The following is a 22,034-nucleotide window of genomic DNA, read 5'->3' on the forward strand; positions in this document are numbered from 1 at the left end:
CTCGGATTCGACGCTGGACGTTGACCGCGACGACGTACAAGCATGCGTCCACGGCAGCACCGACATTGTAGCTCAATATCCACGTCGGCATGCCGAACAATACGGCCTGCAGTCCGTTCGGCAACTGCACTATTATCGACGGCGTGAGGACCAACGGGACAATCTTCACGCCCCCATACGATGCGACCTACCCCGTGCCACACTGGCACCAGAATATGGAGCTCGCGACCATCTGCGTCTTCAATTCACTTTCGCGTAAGACGCACCAGCACCAGCACCAGCACCAGCCCTTGGACGATGTTTCGGCTTGATGGGCCGTATTGATTGAGGGATGATCTGCAGCTGACGAGACCCAGTTATTGTGATTGCTGCGAGGCTACTTTATCGACGGAAGAAGTTCAACATGTTGAAAGGGGATGATATATGGATGGCCATCGCAGGAGTATGTATCGCCGTCTACAAGAACCGAGCTGGTACTGATAGATGCTAGCTACTCCTGATCGGTCTCTACGCCAGTCAATTAGGAGCTGTGAGATTCGGAAGCGGGCTACACATGCAGAATGTACCGCATTACTGGAGGGAGATGCATTGGCATGTATGTGTTCGCGAAGTTCAAAGTTGGTTGAGAACAGCAACTTACTCACAACTATAGTTTCAAACCGGCTTCTCAGCGTACTATCTCGTTGTTTCATGCATCAAGCTGTCCGTCTGCTTCTGTTTTCTCCAGATCTGTAGGCACCTCTCCGTCCATCGTTGCGAGACCATGTACTTACAGCCTTCCTAGTAACCCACAACCTCAAGGGCCTGCGATATTGTGTGTACGGCTTGTGTGTCGTTACTGGCAGTCTGGGACTCGTGTGCGCCATCCCATGGAATTTCGGCTGCCAACCCTTCCTGTCCAATTTCTACTGGAGCGTGACTTCAGAATCGTGCATCAACTATGATATATTCCGGTGGCGTAAGCAACCCGAGTCCTGCCCGTGCCCATCTCGCTCTGGCGACAAGCTGACAATGTTCCTCCTCTCCTCCCAGTTTGGATCAGCGTATCGGTACCCATCGACATAGCCATCATGAGCGTCCCCCTCCGAATCCTGAACCGGGTCCGACTCCGCGCCGTCGAGAAGAGGATCCTGCAGATGGTCTTCTGCGCCACCTTGCTGGGCACGATCTGCTGCATCATCGGCATCTACGGCTCTTACAAGACCCGCACCGTCGAGTCCCAACAGCTCTTCTACAACGAAACCCCCTTTATCATGATGAATGACATTGAAATCTTCGCTTACACCCTCGGCGCATCGTTCCCAGGTACGTACTTTCATACATCCACACATATCCCCCTCCCCCTCCCCCAAACACCTACCTGCCTACCTACCTGCCTACCTTTCTAACATGCCACCAAAAAACAGTCCTCTCCGGCTACATCGTCACCAAAGCCGACCGCCCCAACCCCCCCTGCTCCAACTTCACCTCCTGGGCGCGCTACGTCCCAGACCTCTTCCTCTCCTCCCCCCTCAACATCAACCTCCCCAGCCGCACCGCCACAACCACCACCATGTGCGCGCCCACCAAGCACCCACCCATCAAGTACCCGACCGGGCACCCGCAGCCGTCGTCGTCGTCCAACGAGCGCGACGACCTCCCGCTCTCCGCGTCCACGCTGTGCAATTCAGGAGCCGGCAGCAGTCTGAGCAGCTGCGGGGGCAACGTCGACCTCGAGAAACATGCAGCCCAGGATGCATAAGCGGAAGCGGAAGCGATCAGGAAGGGGGCTGTGCATGTGCATGTGCGGACCGAGGTTTTTAACGAGCGAGAGGACTCCGGGGGGAATTGGAGCAGCTCGCTCCAGGAGCTTCTGAAGGGTTCGCAGAATGGGAGTGGTGGTCGTGGATCGTGATGACGATTCGTGTGTTTAAGCGATGTGTGATGTTCCATCTATCTGAGCGAAGGCGTTCCACGGCGTTTTCATCACGAGTCGGGGCGGGCGCTAGGTATATATATACAACGTGGAGGTTCAGTCTGGTCTGGCCTAAAGTACATATTTCATTCACATCTATCTCAGCCTATTCAACTTACTAATATGTATATATCTTCTCGAACGATAGAAAATTTTAAAAATAGTTGGCCAAAGACTAACTGCCTACCTATACTTACTCAACAAAACGACGAGAAGAAAAAGAGTCGGAAAGCCAAAGTCAAAGCCGAAGCCAAAGCCATCTCCATACCCATACCTTAAAGCCATACGCTCCATTCCCATTCCCCAAACTACAACAACACAACCTAGAGCTACAGAACTACAGGAGCCCATATCTCGAACATCCCATCCCATCTCCTCCTCCTCATCCTCCTCCTCTTCCTCATCTCGTCTTCCCCGTCTCCTCAACCAGTACCCAAATCAATGCACCCCAATTCTCTATCAACACCTAGAATCCTCTTAACCACCACTCATCCAACCTCACCAAACCCCATCCTTCCAACCTCATAAGTCCACCCTTCCAAAGCCAAAAGCCACCCCCTCAATCGATGAACAACGCCCAAGTATCATTCGTTCGTTCCCTCCTTCCTTCCTTCCTCCCCCCCCATCCCGCCCCCCCCTTCCCTCCCTCTCGTCCTCCCTCAACGACTTTTCATTTTCATTTTCATTTCCATTTTTCGTTCTCGACAACACAGCACAAACACAGTACAGCACAACACCCAACCACAAACCCAACCACAAACCCAACACACAACACCCAACCGAAAACACATCTCGATCAGCGAACCAAGAAATGTCCCCCCTCCCTCCCCCTCCTAAAAAAAAAAAAAAAAAAAAAAAAACCAAAAAACCCATCGAGAGAAAAAGAAGAGAGACGGAAAAATTTACACACACACACAAACACACAAACACACACACACACACAAGTGAGCGGACTAGTAAATAAATAAATAAATAAATAAATAAATAAATGAGTGAGGGTGGCCTTGCGAAACCAGCAGTACTGTATGTAACCTGGCCTTGCCCGCTTATCTTACCTACCTACCTTAGCGGAGCAAGCCGAGATTCTAGAACCGTGTAGCGGACCGTGTAGCAGGTCTACACGGTTGGCCACTATCCTTCAAAACAGCTCGGTTGATAGATTTTAAACCGTGTAAAAGTTTTAGACCGTGTAGATATTTTTAGACCGTGTAGATATTTTTAGACCGTGTAGAAGGACTTAAGCGAGGGCTGCGCTTAAAAGGATAATCCGGGCGGGGTCACTGGTGTGGCTGTGCGCTAAGCCACTACATCTAAGGAGGCAAGTCTGAATTCAATTGGTGAAGGCTATTTATTACCACTTCTACTTCTGCTAAACAGCCACCTCTTCTACCTTTACTTTTGCTAGACTGCCACCTTCACTTTAACGTTCTCTTTTAGACCCTTTGTAATTTTCCAGCTTATGAAATGATGTTGGTGATATCGGACCGTAAGGTTGGAAAGAGAAGGAGCTTAAAGCGCGTCTATCACTATAAACAATTGATTAGTATGCGTAGCAAACAAAAGGAATAAAAAGAAAAGGGGAGGGGGGGGGGGGGGGGGGGAGTGGCTGGTTTGCTTTATTATTCGGCCAATCCATATTCGAAGGAATAGTCCTTGCAGATGAGCAGACCGCAGATGAGCAGACCGAAGGACGGACCGAAGGAGAAAGGACCGAAGAAGAGATCACTTGCTTTTTCGATACTAGCACGTTAGAATAGATTAGTATTCGTAGCAGATGAAGGTGAAAGAGGATAAGGTGGTTAAAAGTTAAAAGGTGACGCGCTTAATAGTTGTAATAGTTATAATAGTTAAAGTTTTATTAAGAACGCGAAGTTTAAATATATTCAGCTGTGCGCGGCAGAATTGAATTAGTATATCGGAGTTAAGGGTTATTAAAAGGCGGTCTATGCGGTCGCCTTCGCTAACGGTTTCTACACGGTTTAAAATTTCTACACGATCACTGCACGGCTTAAGGCTGCTACATGGCTCGCTATACGGCCTAAGGCTGCTATACGGTCAGCTATACGATTCTAGAATCCCGGCTTGCTCCGCTAAGGTACCTACCTACCTACCTTCCTACCTACCTTCCCTGCCTTCTCATCTGCTAGCTAGCCGTTCCCACGTTCTCCTTACCTACGTGTATCGATCGCGCTTATTAGGTAGAGGGAAAGGGAAAGGGAAGAAGGAAAAGAAGGAAAAGGAAAAAAAAAAAAAAAAAAAAAATTGGCCAGGATAACTTTCGCGTCAAGCTGACCCTTTTTTTGGTTTTACCACATCGCGTGATCCATCACCGCCGCAGCGGTTGGACTGTGTTGGGAACACTTTTATGCTGTCCGTCATTTTACAACTAGTCGGATCGCATCCAGACCATTTTTCAGCTACCAAAAAAGCTATGCTCCATAACAAAGGAGAAAGAAGAGCAGTTTCGCTGGGTCTAGCCGTAGCCAGAGTCGTGGGAGCCGTGGGAGCCGCGGCTCAGATACCTACACACCACATGAGGTATAATACATCTAAATGAACCCGTCCTGATCATCAATCCACCATCGTCACCTCTGTTTCTCCTCATTCGTTCTTCTCTTTCTCCGCAGGCTCCTTGGCTTGTTCAGCTTTCGCTTCGGCATCTTTCCGTTTGCCCTCCCGGTATTTTGCCATCTTCTCACTCATATACCTCCACGACCTCCCAATCCCAGAAGTCAAAATACCCTTCAAACTCTGACTCGTACTCGGCCACCCAATCGTTTTCTTGATCACATATCTGATCTCCTCTCTCAAATCCTCCGGCGGCTCGTTCGCAATCTTCTGTTCGAATCCTCCTCCTTGCCGCCTATTGATCCTGGTGGAATTCTCGTCGCTTGCCGCTTCTAGCATCTGGTTGAATTCTGACCGCGGAATCTGGTATTTCTCTTGATATTGGAAATACAGCTTTGACCTGAAATCTTTGGGGAGGCGGCGGACCATGTTACCTCGTTTAACTGGGTCCATGTCCTGGGCGAGGCAGACGTTTGCGGTTTCGTCGGCCGCCCAGTCTGGATCTGAGCATCTCGGGTCGTCGAAGCTCACGTTAGGCAGATTTTCGATAAGAGGTGAGTATAGTCGTCGGAAATGGGGGAGGTTGTTTCCGACAATGTTTGCGACTTTGGATTTATCTTCGGTCGGGAACGCCATGCGAGGATCTCCCATGTAGCTGATATTGGCTATCACTCCATACAGTTCCAGCTCCGTAAAATTGGGTGGGAGAAGTAAAAGTGCTGTTCGCAGCGCCGATAACAGGTTAACTTGATTGGCGAGACGAACTCGAGGGTCATCGCGTAGGATTTTGACTGGTTTCTGCAATCGCCCTGCAAGATACAATGTCGTCCACTCCGAGAGATCGGTACAGAGTGTGTCTAGATTCACCACCCCGTACTTTATCAGAGTCCCATTGACCGTCACGAATGGGTTGAAGTACACTCCTGCTCCCCACTTGTCCTGCACCGCAGATACTGCGCCTGAGCCGAGCGATCCTAAGGCTGAGTAGTGGTCTCGGTGTTGATTGAGATTCAAGGAATGCCAATGCTCGGTATACGACACACCGAAGATAAAATCGATCATTTTTGGAGTCCCACCCTGTTGTTTAGTGACGGCAGGAGGAGGCTTCGAGTGGATGGAGGTTGTCGTCGAAGATGTGCCTGTCTGTACTGCGAAATCAGTCTTAGACTCGGATACGTTTTCAGATGCTTTCAGTTTGACCAGCTGGATCATGCCGTTTCCCAAGAATGATCATCGGAACAGACTCTCAACAATCTACGGATTCTCCGACATGGTACTCAATATGGAGATTTTGTGCTCTACAGAACGCCCCTCCGGAGAATAGGGCGCCCTTGAACCTCAAAATACACATGTTTTCAATGTACGCAGGGGCGCTTGCCTCTACTGCCCACGCAGATCCCCAATTTGCAGACCGATGGTCATTGCACAGCGCGCTCTCCCCCCCCCCCTCAAACCATTGGAATGGGACTTTCGTACCTGTCTTGACTGTGGAAACACCCCCGACCCATAAGCAAACGCATATCGTATAGGCGCCCTGAATTTCCATAGAATCTGCCTCAAGGCCTCTTTGAACTCGTCGTTTATTATAATATGCTGATTTACGCCAAAATTGGTGTGTGGTAGCTCCGAGAAGTGAGAAATGTTGAAATTCGGGTTATCCTCCCAGTCGGCCGACGGGGAGCTTGTGTTGGAGGGGGAGCCTTTAGAAGAAGCTGAATCGGAGGCATGTTCTTTGATCGACTGTTCCTGGGAGCTGGATTCTTTTGGCGTTTGCGATGCGAAGGATCGGCTGATCGAGCCCGGAACTGGACGGATAGAGCGGTATCGAGCTGATCGAAGCCCCGAGGCTTGATGCCATGTTCCCAGAGGCCTTAAAGAAACCTGTGCAGCAAGCTATTAACGGAGGAATATGGAAGGTGATTCGTGTCCGTTTGCTCACGTAAAGGTGCCTGGAAGCCATCGTGCCGAGCGATAGTGGAAGCCGAAGCTCCGCAGAAGAATGTAATCAAAGATGTGTGTGCAGCAGATGCTGCAAAAATGCTACCGCGCGTTCGACATTGGTCCGTGGTGTTGTTGACGTTGAAGCCGAAGCTGGTGATGCTTCCTGCGTGTTTGGAGCTCACCGAATTCAATTCGACCCCACGCCACGCCGTCATCGGTTAGCGCCGGGACGTAGCCGGGCCGGATCCAGGTACGGAATGGGAAGTACGAAAGCACTGGCGCTAACCAATTAGCCTTGAAGGCCCTCCCATCTCGTCCTCGAAAAAAAGAACGAGAATTAAAGTTGTCACATCACTGTTTAGAGAGATAAAATTGTACAAGATTAAACCCGGTCAAGACCATATCGAACACATATCGAGGTGTTAGTTTAGCCGATACCTTGAAGTAAGTAAATTTAAAAGACCATGTCAGCAATCACGAGAACTAATCCATTTCCTCTTCCACGTATCTCCCTCCCTCAAACTTCGTAGACCAAAGAACGTGTTAGGTAATTACACTGTAAAGGACCAAAACTTAGAAACTTATGTGCCAGGAAATCTTTTTAGTGCAGGTCCACTTAGCATCTCACCCACTTCATCGGCTTTTGAAAACAAGCCGGCAAAGTGTTCTGGCTAACCCAAAGATATATGAAAAGTTACTTGGTCTTCAGACATCAAGAGTTTTCCACCACTTGACCGGAAATCCAGGCGCCTTTCGCTGCTGTATTCCATCCTCCAAGTCAGTTAAGAAGTCAATAATTGACATGACGAGACTCGCCACCTACTATTGCAAAGCCTAAATGAAAACCAACAAAGCTCGGTTGCGTATGTTTACTGAGTCGTCCACTGCCGTATGAACAGGAAGGCCGAGTGAGGCTTGGTTATCAACTGTTCTGTTGCATATCGCCATCTTCTTTGCTTACCTCGGCAATAAGCGAGTTCATCCCAAGTTAGCGAGCGAACTTGGAAAGCACGTCGTTACCGAAATCCTGACTTCATAATGACCACAAGACCTCTCACCACCCCTCTCTTCAAAACAAAACCATGTCATCCATGCTGCCATTCTACTGCGCAAAGTCTCAAGAAAGTTAAACCACGTAGATAAATCAAGGATAAGATAAAGTAAGTGTCAGCACGTACATATCTGATTTTCTGATGCACCAGTCAGTCAGAGAGAGACCTGATATTCCCAAGACAGACATGAAGCTGAGATAAATCCAACATCGCTGACCAGCTCAACTTTGCCTTTTCTTCTTCTTATTGCGGCAGTTGAACCGCTGCGCAACATCCGATGCTACAGATCCCGTATACACGGCTCTGTTGCTCAACTCGTGCAAGTGACTAGTAGATTCACGCCGGACCAAAGCCTTTTCGTTCGTTCACACCATTATAGATATATTTCCCTACCTGCCTTCTCGTAGTATGTTCTGTGACCAATATTCAGACTTCCTCCGCCCAGTAGCACTAATGTCCTGAGGCATAAAGGTCATTACCGCTTGCGATGTGCCAATATGCCACGAGCCCGAAACCTCTTCTTCGGTATAGTGATGCGAGCATGCAACGAGGCAAAGATGCGAGGCACCATAGTAGCGACCTATCACCGTCCTATAATCATGTACTCTGCAATTAACAATCCCAATACCTGGATCAAGCCGTAAACAATCATAAGGGAGATATCACAGCTGAAAAGGGGACGGAGGGGAGATGCGATGCGCAGGAGAAGAGCAAGCTGATGATGGATGGCTCTCGGATATTGGGGGAGATGGCGGAGAGAGGGTGAAAGAGTGCGGTAGGTGGCAAGTGGCAAGTGGCGTGTGTGAAGGTGGGGATGCGGCCAAATGTCGACTTTTCAAGTGTTGAATCGGGGAGATGCTCGGATATGGCAGTTAGTTTTCAGACAGATGTTGAAGAGTGATGGGAGGGAGGTGGTGGATCGTGGTTGTTATGCTGGGGATTTCTCATCTCGGTTGAGATGCAGATGGAGCGATATTCTTTATCAGCTGCTTTATGGTCTTTGGGCAGGAAGGAAGATTGATTCTCTGATCGAGATCCTGACGATCCATAGCGCTGAGAGGGCGGGCGTAGACTGAGATGCTTGGTATCCCGGATATTCTCTATCCACTTGATCAGCTAGAGGACTGGGATTATCGGGAAGTGAATGTGGATGACGGCAGTTAGCATGAGGGTCTCGGAGATGCGTATAAGAACTATGGGGTTGGAAAGAATGAAGGTTGTGTGGTTGTTTTGAGGCCGGATGTTGCGTGGGTTGGTGCTTTGGAGGATGTGGATGCCATGGACCAGTTTTTCTCGGCCTCTATAATTGCAACGCTATAGAGTGGGAGTTGCTATCATGGAGGCTTGTGAGTTCAATATACCATATTACAAATTCAATCAAATATATGTATGGTCTTTCTCTTATAAATCAGACGCGTCAGGGTTTCGCATTACCCATCTGCACCCGGCTCGGCTCAGTCAGGGGCTCGCTTGCATCTCGCTCTGGCATTTGCTTTGTTGACATACTAGTACGTACGTACCGGTACCGGTAGTACCTACTTATCCATCCGCTCTCCAATACATTCGCGCCGATTCGTAACCCGCTTTGCCTAGGACCTTGTTCTACTGTAAGTATTACAAACTCAGAAGCTCGCACTACCGCATCCCACACCGCACCCACATACGTAGTACCTACCAAGTATGCCCAACATCGTTATTCAGCCAATGCAACGCTCGTGCATATTGATCGGGTAGCACACTAAGCAATACTAATCATCCCACAGGCCCCAATGCCGAATCACAGTCACAGCTTAGCTAAGGATGGCATAGGATCCCCGCACCCTCGTAAGGTTTTGAGCCAATGATATTCTCGAAGATGGAGCCATATCCCGGGGTAGCTTCAGCCTTCCACTACCCCGCCCTTACTTCCTATACTGTAGTACCGGTACCGGTACTACTACGTAAAGCTCTCTAAACCCTACTCTCCGCTTTCCAGCCGTTAACCAAGCCGCAAGTCTCTGGCCTCTGGCCCCTCTGAATCAAGCTACAAGTGCTTACGCTACCCGGGGCCAGTCGTGCAGCCGTCGACCCCTCGGAACAGGGGTCATATAGGGCGGCAAGATCCTGCACGACATCACGCCTTATAGACAAGCTGTTCTGCTACCTTTATCCGCTTCCTGTTTCTCTCTCTCTATATCTCTCTCATCTCTCTCTCTATCTCTCTATCTCTCTCTCCATCCTCTCATATATTTCCACTGCTTGTCTCCCTCTCTCTTCTCTGCATATACCCGTCCGCAAGCACAATGTCTACCACGAACGGAACAACCAACGGCCATGGGCTCGCGCCCGTTGCAACAGACTCCCGCTTCGACCCTCTCTTCACCCAACATGTTATCAATGCCACCGGCCCCAAGGCCACGCCGCGCATGCGCAAAGTGATGGGCAGCTTGATCAAGCATGTGCACGACTTCGCTCGGGAGAACGAGCTCACGGTTGATGAGTGGATGGCGGGCGTCGAGATGATGAACTGGGCCGGCCGGATGAGCAACGACAAGAGGAACGAGGGACAGTTGATATGTGATGTTATCGGGCTGGAATCGTATGTGACGAGAGGAATTCTCCCTCTCCCTTTTGCGTATGGTTGGCTGATTGTATGGCAGACTCGTTGACGAGATAACGTTCAAGCTCGCCGCCGAAACCAACGACGCCGCCACCGCGTCCGCGATCCTGGGCCCCTTCTTCCGCCACGACGCGCCTATCCTTGCCAACGAGTCGTCCATCGTGCAAGATTTTCCCGAGGATGGACAGATGGTGTACATGCACGGCATTGCCACGGACTCGGTGACGAAGAAGCCTGTGCCGGGCGTGTGGATCGATGCGTGGCAAGCGAGCACGAACGGACTGTACGAGCAGCAGGACGACAACCAAAAGGATTGCAATCTGCGTGGTAAATTCCAGACGGATGAGAATGGGTATTATGCGTTCTACTGTTTGCGACCAACACCGTACCCGGTGCCAAACGATGGTAGGTCCCCCTCTCCCCACAACTCTGGGCATGGCAATAGCGGGGTAATTTCATAGCAGGGTAAAGTGTAAACAAACTGACGCGATATGTCTCAGGTCCCGCCGGCAAACTCCTCGAACTCCTTGACAGACATCCTTTCCGTCCAGCGCACATCCATCTGATCGTAAGTTCCTCCAGCTTTCTCCCTCAACTTTTTCCGGACAGTCATGATCTTGGATCCCCCTTACTTGTTTGTATATATGTATTTATCTCACAAATCTCCCAGGCCCAAAGAGAGGGCTACAAGCCCGTCACAACCCAGATCTTCGACAAGGATGATCCTTACCTCGAGAACGACTCGGTGTTCGCAGTGAAGGACACGCTGATTGTGCATTTCAAAGAGCTGAAGGGCAACCCGAAAGCCTCGCTGGAGCTGGATTACCCCATTGTCATCGTGCCGCAGGGACAGAAGTCATGAGTAAAGCTGAAGAAGAGGAGGAGCGGTCAAGAGCATGATTATCATGCATGCCTGCAATTTTGCCTGAAGTTATGATGTACACAGACGGTTGATAGCTCTGATGACCTCGATAATTGATGTCAGCATTTCCAACCGATATTTTCAAAGTCTCTTTTTAGGCTTCTAGCTTAAGCCTTGGGCTTTTTTCGGCATTGCTTACCAATACCTAAGAGTTACGGTAGTACTATATTTTCTCGTCAGGCGACAGACAGGCAGGAGGGAGAATTCGCCCCTTATCCGATCGATAAGAGCGTCGTCGGATGCCGCACAGAACCTTCACGCAAGCAACGCATCTTGAGATCAAGGGCGCTGCTTTAACGGCTCTTTTCTGCTCTGGAAGAGTAATCATTCCTTTGATCCTCTTTTCTTTTTTCTTTTCGAGAAGTGGAGTCTGTATATATTTTAATTTTGGGGAAAGCTGCTTTATTGAATACTAATGATACTTCTCCCATGGCTAGGGCCGGCGGTGAGTGTGTAAACAAACTTAATCAGCGTCTGTTAATTTCTGACCTTTTTTTGGATAGGAGAGGGCAGGTGTTGTGTGTTGTGAATATTGTGAACATTGTGAATAGTTAGTTGATTCACGTTCTACACTGCTAGAAAGAGAGATCAGGAAGACGGAGCAACGGAGTTTCTGATTGAAATGTAGCAGAGGGAAGAGGAAATCATCACGTGGTTTCGCAAAGAGTCGTGAAAATTGGGATTAATGGTTTGGTAAAGGGAAGATTGTTGTGATCGATGTAATCTCAGCAGCGCAACTCCCGGGACGGTTCCCCTCTGTACGGATACAGGGCGGGGGTGGGCTGGCCGTCTCCGGCCCAAGGGCGTCTGCCCCTCCTCCAACATTCTTCTTTCTTTTACTGTAGGCCTATCGAAACCAGATCTCGTCCCCAGGCTAATAGTAATCACTGCTGACAAACTGCCTTCACTCTCCAGCGAGCAGCAATGCATAAGGTACTATTGCATCTGAATAACACTGCTGTCACAGACCTCCCTTCTCTCACTCTTGCTGTCAACCTTTAATTCCATCACGCACTATCTGAACTCTACTGTCATTCTCCAATCTGGCAAGTTGAATGCAATCCCAGATAGATGCTATTGAAAGATCTCAACTTCTATGTATCATCTGATCTGATGAGTTTGGTGTATAGACTGACAAACATTACCTATCTAAATATATACACTGCCACGAAGTTCGCTCTTCTTATTGGAGGTCACGCTTTAGGGGGGGGGGCAGAAAGGTACGTAGTTAGCGTGGGAAAAGATAATCGGATCGCTTCTTATTGCTAACACGCAACACCGCTGTTATTATCACTATCCCAGTTCTGCTGTCGTGAATATATGCATGCATCCTATCAAATCCGTTTCTTGGAAATAGAGAAAACCCCCTTCTGTGGCGTTGAACATGTAAAAACCTTCGTCCGACGATTACAACCTTTGTTTCTGTACATATTAACACTCGGAACGCCAAACGTTTCATAGGAACCACAAGGTCTTACAAGAGGAAGAGGAGGGGGAACATCGTGGCGAACTCCGCCATCTCTAGACGCAGCCTGGGAACTCGACGACAGACGGTCAAGCATGAATGGCGTCCGATCAAGAGAGCGCCTGGCCGTATTTTTATACCGACCGACGTCCCGCGGCTGTTCAGTATTCAATCACCCTAAGCCTCGCACTCGCCTTCTTTCACCTGTGCCCATTTTGTCTGACTCAGATCTAAGTCTCTGCAACCAATGGGTTCCAATTGCAACGTCCTATTGCGTATCTTCATGTAATAACGGATTCACACATGCCGAGACTAGTCCAATCCACTCAAAACCAATTAGTCGTATCCATATGTGTACCGCTCTTTTTTTTTTTTTTTTTTGGAAGCACTATTTCCGTACCATTTACATTAGACGCATATCTCGCTCGCATCTTTCATGTATCGTCACTAGGCGCTGCATCGAGCTCTCGTACGTACTATCCGGTTCATAGACAGCACGCGTCGCAGAAATCCAAATATTTAATCTTACTCTGTTCCTAGAGGCCTGCTGCTTGCACGCAGAACGGTAAGCTCAGCTTGAAAGAAGAAGAAGAAGAAGAAGAAGAAGAAGAAGAAAATGCTGGCGAGAAAGGCGAGATTCTGATATTGCTACTAGCTGTCGATTTAAGTTCTGACTAGCAAGACTCCAGTCTCCGGTCACTGAATAAGCAATAGATAAATAGATAACCGTTGGTGGGTCAGACGCTAGCAACACGGAGGTACAACCTGGCACCTTCTCTTTCACCTTCTCATATCCCTGTGTTACTCTGGACTCACCCTTTGCTTGGTTTGGATTCTACCGATTTCTGGATTAGAGTTGGATGGCTGTTCCAGTCTACAGTTTGCCGCTCGCCATCATCGTTCGTATTATGCACGATTCGCCGCCGTACGTGGGTACGTACGTACGTAGATGATCGCCCTCCCCATCATCAGCGAGCTGCAGATTTTCTGCTCGTTTCGCTCGCTTTGTCTTGTCGTCTTGTCGTCTGGCAGACATAGATAAGTAAGAGAGGGACTCGGGTCCGCTGGCTGTAGGTCGCACCAGATTAAAGAAAGCAAGTACCTCAGAAGCAGCTTACCTCTATTTATTCGACGTGCCCAACCTCTGTATCCCCATTTTACAGGATATGTTGAACCTCCCCAAGCCAATTCACCTTCGCCAGGCTCAAACCCGAACTTCCCATCTAGACGAGGCGGCCCTCCTTCAGTACCCAACCGGAGATATAAAGCCTAGACATCCCGCCCCATCCATCGCGATCTAGCATTTCCTAAAAGTGCAAGCTTCGAATGCGGCGCTACAAGACTCGTTGCGTGGCGTTGCGTTGCGTTTCGATACATAGATAGACAGACAGATATATTCTATTTTATTTCATCTTATCCGGTGGTGGTGTAGCCCTCTCCAATCCAGAAGGGAGTGTGAAGAAAGGACATATGCGATGACTTCTAGTTAGTACCCAGCGATGATATCCCGTGCTATCACTCGAGTTCCCGCTGTCAAGCTCCAACTGAAACCCCAAGCCGCCGCCGCTCTTACTACAGAGAGGCAAGGAACACGCGGTGTACATGTGCAGCTGCTAGAGCAGAGTAACCGTCCCAAGGAAAATTTTCGCTGGTCTGACTCTCTCGTATTCCGAGTCCGTTTCCGTCATCGGCGATTCTTCGTGCAGATGACGGATCTCGCAATTACTAAGGTCGGTCTTTTATCTTGAGATCTCATCGGCTCTTACTGCAAACACTGCGATATGAGGATGGTGATGGTGATGTGGTGATGATAGTTTGTTGGCCCCGCACCCGAAACGGCAGGTGCACCACACCACACCACAGCACGTGTGGCACTTTCCCATCTGAGCGACCGGGCTTGGCCCGGCCTCGGCAAATACCAGACGGGAATTATCGGATAGTAATATCCCCCCCCAAAAATGCAATAAAATTGGAAAAGATGAAAGAGAAAAAAAAAAAAAGGATTCACACTCTCACAGCCCCGGATCAGGATCAGGATGAACTCACTCGTCGAAATTGACTCGGCAATTGACTCGGCTCCGCGTCTAATACCTGGAGCCCCCTTCTTTAACGACTCGCCACCCCCTCTATCCCGCACCCCGTGGCCACCGCATTGTATTGTTGCGCTTCTGATGCTACTGCGCAATAACCAGCCCGTTCTTTTTCTTGTCATCAATCGTCGTCTCGTCGTTTCATCGTTAAGTATACATTTTTTTGGGGGGGTATCATTGGTGGGCATGATGTGTGTTGGTGGCGGCTCGAACTCTCTTATCGGCGGGACGGTTGCAGAGCAAGCAAGCCGAAATGGAATCTTGTCAAGAGAGGCAAGCGACACGAGAAGAGGCAGAAACATTTCTTTGGGAAAGGGGAGGAGAGATGATTGTCATGTGTTGAGCAGTGGGTTCGCTCTCGTGGCCCCCCCCCTCCCCTCTTCCTGAGAAGTGTTTGCTGTCTGACGTGCACTCTCGTGTCCACGGTGTGTGAGTTGGGAAGTTTTGTTTAGGGACTGCTAACCAGTCTGGTGGTGCACGTCGGTTAGCCATTGATTGACGATACCGATGGGGGGGGATGAGAGCTCGCTACGCGGGCTGTGGTTCTGAGAGTGTGTTTGATGCAGAGAATGTGCGTAATTGGGTACTTGAGGGAGGGAAATCTGTGATTCTGTGCCGGCAGATGGGAAGGTGCGAGATGGGCGTGCTTGCTGTGTGTCGGAGGAGAGAGATTGGAGCGGATGCGTTGTGATGATTCTCTACACATTACAAGTATGCCAGACGAGTTTTGAGATGCCTGGATTTCTCCTATGGAGGGGCTCTTTGCTTTTGAGATGGGCTTTGACCATGTCATTTCCTCCCTCGCGCTAGGAACTTCTACCTTTGTCTCTGCAGATTTTGATTTTGTATGGTTCTCCGAGTAGCCATATGATTCAGGATACTATCAAAATATGAACATGGGAAGACGAAGGCGCGAGCAGAAAGACTTGGCGCTCAAGTCAACAGAGCTATCAACACGTTCAGAGCTCGGCGCCAATACAGCAAGAATTTGCGATCCACGCTGACTGCAAGTTATCCGGCCCAGAACTCCAGATCGTGCAAATGCGTTCGAGTATCAAGGCTGGAGGAGATCGTTTGCACTGGTCTCGATAGGTATATCGTGTCTGGCCATGGTGATCGGCCGGCCACCTCTGGCATCCTGAACATCAGTCACTGGCGCAGCATATGATCTCTCGCTCTTGAAAGCCATTCCCCGGAAGGAAATTGTACGGAGACTACTTGCTAACAAGTCGTATCGCATTACGACTCGATCGGCGCTTCCATCATTCTAAGGGTACTTTGAGTGCCTTGCTCCTTTATTCGCAAGTGAGGACTTGGCCATGGTCAAGTCAAGTACTCATACCGAAAGTGACAATACACGATAATTTTATACTGTCTGACTCAAATCCTCCGTCCTCACTAGACAACTATCAACTTCTTTTCAGCCCCCTCCCCCTCCCCTATTTGAGAACCATCAGAATGCTCAGATCTAGAGATGCCACCACCATTCTCTCCTCCCTCAACCTCAATCTTCCATAAGCCCGATCTTCCCATGCCATTCCCAACCAGAAAAAAAAAAGAGAAAAAAGAAAGGAAACCCCCACACTCCTCTTACGCAAGCACGCTTCGAATAATTAACAAACTCACATCCAAGATTGCATATACCTCGGTCGACTCGCTCATTTTTTTTTTTGCAAGCATCGGAAGCTGCACTCCTGCTGTAAAATCAAAATAAACCTTGCCTCGACCCCGCTCTCATATCTTGCTTGCCGTGGCGTCTCCTCACAGGCCAACGATTTATTATTGTCCTTTGAGACCCCAAAACAGACAGACAGATTATTTATGGGAATTTATACTAGGCCAAAAATTGTCAATAAAATTATTTAACAGAGGAAGCTCCTCAGAGATTTTTTCCCCGCCACCAAAAGCGGCAAGTGGGGGTGGGGACCCACCACAGCTCCTTCCGAGAGGTCCCTCAGCCGAAAAGCAGATCATCCATCCATTGATCTCGTCCATTCTCACCACTTTGCCTCAACCCAATCCGTACCCCCCATTGATCTTCGAAATAAGTCCAGACCAAACAAATAAAATAAAATAAAATCAAAACGAAATCAGATCAAAACAAAAACAACCTATCCCAACATCTTTTCTGCTTTCAAAGATGCCTTTCAAAACCATAAACTCCAAGTCCCTCTTCTACACCGACACCCACACCCAGTGCACCCCCGCCACCCGCATCACCACCCTCCTCCTCCACGGCCTCGGCTCCTCCTCCAGCTTCTACAGCACCATCACGCCAGCCCTCGCGCCGCAGACGCGGTGCATCGCGCTCGACACGCCCGGGTCGGGCCTCTCCCAACTCGGCCCATCACCGTCCCGGGAGCAATCGATCGCCAGCATCGCCGACGACGCCATCGCCCTGCTCGACGCCCTAGCGGTGGAGGTCGACGTGGTGGTGGTGGGCCACTCCATGGGCGGCATCGTCGCGAGCACGGTCGCGGCACGGTGCCCGGGCCGGGTCAGGGGCGTGGTGCTGTTGGGGCCGGTGCAGCCGGCTGAGGGGATGGCGGCGGTGTTTGGGAAGCGGGTCGAGGTTGTGAAGGCTGGTATGGTATATCTTGTTCTTGTCTATCTTTGTTCTTTTTCTGTCTTTTTCTTCTTCTGTCTTTTTTTTTTTCTTTTTTCTTTCTTAAAAAAAAAGTACATATTTGAAAGTTGTAAAGAGCCCCCCCCCTCCCCTCCCAAGTAGAATAGAAATAAAGAAAAGGGGGGGGGGGGGGGGGGGGAGATAGAAGAAATATAAAAACGATATTGACATTCGAATACAAACAGGAGGTCTCGAGCCCCTGGCTGACACCATCCCGACGGGCGCCACCGGTCGCCGCTCCACGCCGCTGCAACACGCGTTCATCCGCGCTCTGATCCTCGGCACCTCGCCCGCGGGCTACATCTCGCTCTGCAACGCGATTGCCACGGCTACGCAGCCGGAGTATGCGAGCATCGACGTTCCGCTGCTGATTCTAGCCGGGGAAGACGACAAGACGGCCTCGCTGGAGGGGTCGGAGGGGATCGCGGCGGCGTATGGGACAGAGGGCGGGAAGAAGAGCGTGGTCGTGCTGGAGGGCGTTGGGCATTGGCACTGTGTTGAGGCTGGAGAGGAGGTGGGGAGCAGGATTGGGGACTTTGTGCGAGGGCTGTGAGGGGAGATGGAGGGCAAGAGGGGGGAGAGAGAGAGAGAGAGAGAAACTTTCAGGGGCTCGGGAGGCAAATGGGAAGTTACAGGAGCTTGGTTCGGGATGATAGACGTTTGCGAAGCATGACTGTGACTGCCCCGTGACTTTTATGGTGGCTCCTCTCAGATGGGTATCAATAAAGGGTAGCTCGTCAGCAGAGCTCGTTACCACCCAACTGTCCACCAAACCAAACCTGCTGCTCGAATCGACGTCGATTGATCAAGGCGCTTCGCTGTTCCCAGATGCACCAGGCCGAGACATTTGGGATCATGCCAGGCGGAGATCTGCCCTACCAAGAGGACTGTCAAAAGCGTCTTGTCTACATCCTCTGCCGGATCCTCTCCTCCCCTTGGGGAACTCGATAAAGAAAGGCACCTGTAGGTCTCCCCGCTGCATTCGTAAACAAACAGGCGACATTCGAGAGAAGTAATTCGCCATGCATGCTGCCGCTGCCGCCGTAATCTGTATAGCAAAGTACGTATACAGGAGTAGAGCCATCCCAGAGCTTCCCCTCCCACAGTTCGACAGCTCGAGCGAAAATGGATTGCGCGTGCCGTCGAAGAAGGAGAGTATTCAGCATGCGTAGCTGGAATAGTACTCAACGAGCATCGTTGGGAGATGCAGGAGACATTTCGGGGCTGGATAGCGATGGGGTTTGGTAAAGTGTAGCTGAAGAGCTATCTGCCGCGGGGATTGAGTCTTGTCGAGGAGGGGGGGTTCTGGATCGGGGGTGACTGCGGCGAGCTGCAGGTATTAAATAAAACCCGATTGGCTTCGTCGCTAGTCGGAGCCAAAAGCACCAGAGAAGTCCAAGGCTTGATTATTTGATTAGACTTGGGAAGCTTCAATATACATATATATATTAAAGATGACCTCACACCATACATACTCATGTAGATATGGTGAAGTGGTAGTAGTCAGAAGGAGGTTGTCTCGCTTAAATTTCCAACGGCTTTCTTCCGGCTGCATTGCTGGTAACCTGGCTTCTTTGAGTTACAAGTCACGCTTCAACACCTGGCAGGTCAGTACCGAGTAGTAGTAGTAGTAGTAGTAGTAGTAGTAGTAGTAGTAGTAGTAGTAGTAATAGTTATTAACGTCTAGTGGTCTATTAGCATAGCAAGCGCGCACCACCCTAGGACCTCCCAAAGGATACAGAAACGTAAAAACCGGAGTGATTTATACGAAATCCATCAAATCCATCTTTCCAAGCGCCAAACCTCCATAATCTCGTCTTAAATCAACCTAATACCATCCTCCAGTAACTCCCGAACGCACTTCAAAAAAAAAAAAGTTATCGGAACGAGCGTTCGACAACGATTTGAGTACTTCTTTTCCCTTACAGGCGGGATGGATAGCACAAGCAACAAAGATGCGTACCCGATCAGAGTCCAAAACTCCCCGGTGTTTCCTTCTATCGACTCCAGGAAAGCCCGCAAGTCAGTACCGAGCCGCGGCGGAAACAAACATCTGCCCAAAGAGAGCGAACACATCCTCTTCGGCTTGCAGCGAAAGCGGCCATTCCGGCTCTCTGGAGCCCTTCGTGGTTCTGGGACGATGGCTGGGCGAGGAATTGTGCTCTTCTCTTTTTGATGATGTCGCATTTGCAATCAACGTTCTGCATATCACGTCACATCACATCACATCACATCTATCCCGTGGTTCCGGACGCCTTCTCTTCCTCAAACATCCTCAAGAGAGGAGGGGATCAGTGTCGGGGCACAGGCAAAGTGGTGAGAAGAACCAACAATCCTCAAGTAGTGTGTTACCACGTACCTCCGTGAAGGCTGAAGGAGGGAAACCACTTCTAGGTGGGGAGGAGGGCTATATGCCTAGTGTAGCCAGGTGACCGAGAAGCCTGCGGCCGACATTCCCAGTTCGTGAGATGCTAGGTATCGGTGGTGTCAGTAAGTTTATTGGGCGGAGAGACGTACCGATCTCACTTGAGATGATGGGCAAATGGTGTAAATCTTGGCGGAATGAGCCCTTCCCGGACTCGGAAGCTAAGCGCCAAGGCTCTTCAAAATACTAATAAAATAAGCGAGGAACGCGAAAATCGGACTTTTATCAAAATCTATTAAAAATATATTTCCTTTACCACCAGGCTTTATTTGATAATTATTTCCTCTTGGAATTCAATAGATTCAGCTGTTTCATATCGATATAGAGGTGGATTTTTTCCAACTGGAGTTGTGGTTGTTGAGATATCTCAAGGCGGACAGGTGAAATTTGATCATTTGGGACTGTTTTTGACCATAATTTCGCTACATCGCCATGTTTCGACTTGCAATGAATAAATGCATCTTTATATCTATGATACAAATTTACGTATCAGTTTTTTCTCAACATATAGGTTTTTTTTTTTAAAAAAAAATGCTTTTGTTAGTAGTTGTGATCTAATAAGTGGTTTGCTAAAAGTGACCCGCCTCGGTGGTTCCGACTTGCTACAGCAAGTCGGCCATTTCTTTCAAATTGAATTTAAGGTAACCAACGGTTACTCCGCTTGCCAGGGCTGAGTCTGCTGGTTTCGCATATTCATAAATAGATTCTGCATCCCAGTGACAATGACCACCAGCGTGCACACCTGCTAAAGACGTAGAAACACGCATCTATTCATCCGGATTTAATTGGCTGCTACAGATCAGCTGCATATTCAAATCAAGGCAGCCGAGACGAGGACGGCCGGAGTTCTTCATGATCGACGAATCTCGGTGAAGCCTGGCTCAAGGCGGATATTCATTTCCGCTTCATTTCTTATTGAAGGACATTACTTTATTACTTTACTATTTCTTTAATTTTGAATTTGCGCTCCTCTGCGTATTATTTTGGCTCTCCCGTCGTCATCCATTTGGTTGCTTTCCTCGGGTTATTCTTATGACAAACCTGTCCCTTCTTTTCTCTCAAATCCGATTACAGGAACTGAAGACTCGAGCTTATAGTCCGTCTGCGGAACGACTTTCCGTATGGGATGAAGATGCACATCCCGATGACCGTGATCCCAACCCCAAGAGCCATGCTCATCATGAGGGGTGGGATGAAGCCGGCGGAAGCAGCCCAGTCGTTGTAGAAGAAGATCATGCCGAACTGTATATAATTAACATGTTCGCAAAGTTACACGATCGAAAGAGAGACTTGCGCCAAATGTGTTCTTGATGACAGTTGCAGAAACCGTGATCTGGCCCGAGAGTTTCTTGTAGCAGTCGAGGGCATACGAGATCACAATAGCTGGAAAGGAATGGAGACAACTTCAACTCCAAAGAACCCGTATCCGATGATGACGATTGCTTGCCATGGCCAGTGGCGTTGATATCAAACCGCAGCAACCTGATGTCGTCAGTCAAGTTCCCCCCACCATCAGGAAATTCATTTGGAGTACTCACAACCATCCCTATCAAGCAAATACACACGTACGGTACCAAGGCCACCAGTCTCATATCCGTTTCTCGAATCCCATTGTTCCTAGCTGTGGCCCTCATACCGGTACTCACCCAGTCGCTTAGGGGGCCAGCCGTCAACAACCCAATAACGCCAGCCACCACGAACGCGGAATTCACGAATCCCACTTGCGCAGGGGTGAATAAATGCGGAGGTGCCGCGAAGACTTGCGACTGCGTTAATTTCAGAGGCAAGAGGCAATTGGCTGTGCACGCGAAGGCGAATGTCGCCCAGAGGATGATGGGGAAGGAGTAGATCTGGAGGGGAGGCAGAAAATCCTGAAGTATCAGTGATTTGCCCTGGAAGTGAGGCGTGGGGATGAGTGAGAACTGAGCTTTGCTCCGACGACCCTTAGGGCGCGCGGGGGGGTCAATGGAACTGCTTCCGGATCCCAGAAGTAATTGCTGGGAGGTAATGATCTGAGAGGATTTGGTTTTCAGCGCTGGACTCGAGGAGTCTGAACTGGGAGCGCCGAACTGGGTTGCTTTGTTTTCTGATGTGGACTCGCCGGCGCCGCGAGCTCATAAACATGAGATCTGAAATGTTTCGGCTCGCACCTGGAATCGAGTTTCGCAGCTGGAGCAAAGTCAAGTTAAGCTTTGACTGATATCTGGCAGCTGGCAGCCAGGCTTGACCAGGCCCAGGAAAGATCAGAAGGCGCCCGGGATCGAGGGGCAACCTAGGAATTGGAACCTTGGGGATTTTTCTTTTTTTGCAAAGTGTCTGAATTATTTTTTGCATCAAAATTTGCTCTGTAACTCTTCTAAAAGCGCCGAGTTGAGCTCGCAAGTCCCCGGTG

The 22,034-nt window shown here is 49.5% G+C and overlaps 5 protein-coding genes across 5 annotated transcripts; 3 read left to right on the plus strand and 2 right to left on the minus strand.

The window, feature by feature from the left end:
* Positions 1 to 89: 89 nt before the first annotated feature.
* L3040_002108 (uncharacterized protein) lies at positions 90 to 1,741 on the plus strand (the record flags this gene model as incomplete). The annotated part of the gene is made up of 7 exons (XM_066157022.1): positions 90 to 255; positions 357 to 442; positions 491 to 595; positions 653 to 731; positions 785 to 958; positions 1,033 to 1,305; positions 1,407 to 1,741. The coding sequence occupies 7 exons, from the start codon at positions 90 to 92 to the stop codon at positions 1,739 to 1,741; spliced, it is 1,218 nt and encodes a 405-aa protein (XP_066013018.1).
* Positions 1,742 to 4,555: 2,814 nt separating this feature from the next.
* L3040_002109 (uncharacterized protein) lies at positions 4,556 to 6,482 on the minus strand (the record flags this gene model as incomplete). The annotated part of the gene is made up of 3 exons (XM_066157023.1): positions 4,556 to 5,665; positions 5,999 to 6,403; positions 6,462 to 6,482. 3 exons carry the CDS (start codon positions 6,480 to 6,482, stop codon positions 4,556 to 4,558), a joined length of 1,536 nt encoding a protein of 511 aa, XP_066013019.1.
* A 3,315-nt stretch (positions 6,483 to 9,797) lies between these two features.
* Positions 9,798 to 10,976, plus strand: L3040_002110 (uncharacterized protein; the record flags this gene model as incomplete). Its single annotated transcript, XM_007290752.1, has 4 exons — positions 9,798 to 10,093; positions 10,155 to 10,519; positions 10,615 to 10,682; positions 10,785 to 10,976. 4 exons carry the CDS (start codon positions 9,798 to 9,800, stop codon positions 10,974 to 10,976), a joined length of 921 nt encoding a protein of 306 aa, XP_007290814.1.
* Positions 10,977 to 16,731: 5,755 nt separating this feature from the next.
* L3040_002111 (uncharacterized protein) lies at positions 16,732 to 17,770 on the plus strand (the record flags this gene model as incomplete). Its single annotated transcript, XM_007290753.1, has 2 exons — positions 16,732 to 17,176; positions 17,403 to 17,770. 2 exons carry the CDS (start codon positions 16,732 to 16,734, stop codon positions 17,768 to 17,770), a joined length of 813 nt encoding a protein of 270 aa, XP_007290815.1.
* Positions 17,771 to 20,710: 2,940 nt separating this feature from the next.
* L3040_002112 (uncharacterized protein) lies at positions 20,711 to 21,766 on the minus strand (the record flags this gene model as incomplete). Its single annotated transcript, XM_066157025.1, has 4 exons — positions 20,711 to 20,884; positions 21,013 to 21,124; positions 21,212 to 21,654; positions 21,713 to 21,766. 4 exons carry the CDS (start codon positions 21,764 to 21,766, stop codon positions 20,711 to 20,713), a joined length of 783 nt encoding a protein of 260 aa, XP_066013020.1.
* Between the last annotated feature and the right edge of the window lie 268 nt (positions 21,767 to 22,034).

This window comes from Drepanopeziza brunnea (assembly GCF_022702325.1).
Source record: "Drepanopeziza brunnea f. sp. 'multigermtubi' strain 214-2 chromosome Unknown ctg2, whole genome shotgun sequence".
NCBI lineage: Eukaryota > Fungi > Ascomycota > Leotiomycetes > Helotiales > Drepanopezizaceae > Drepanopeziza > Drepanopeziza brunnea.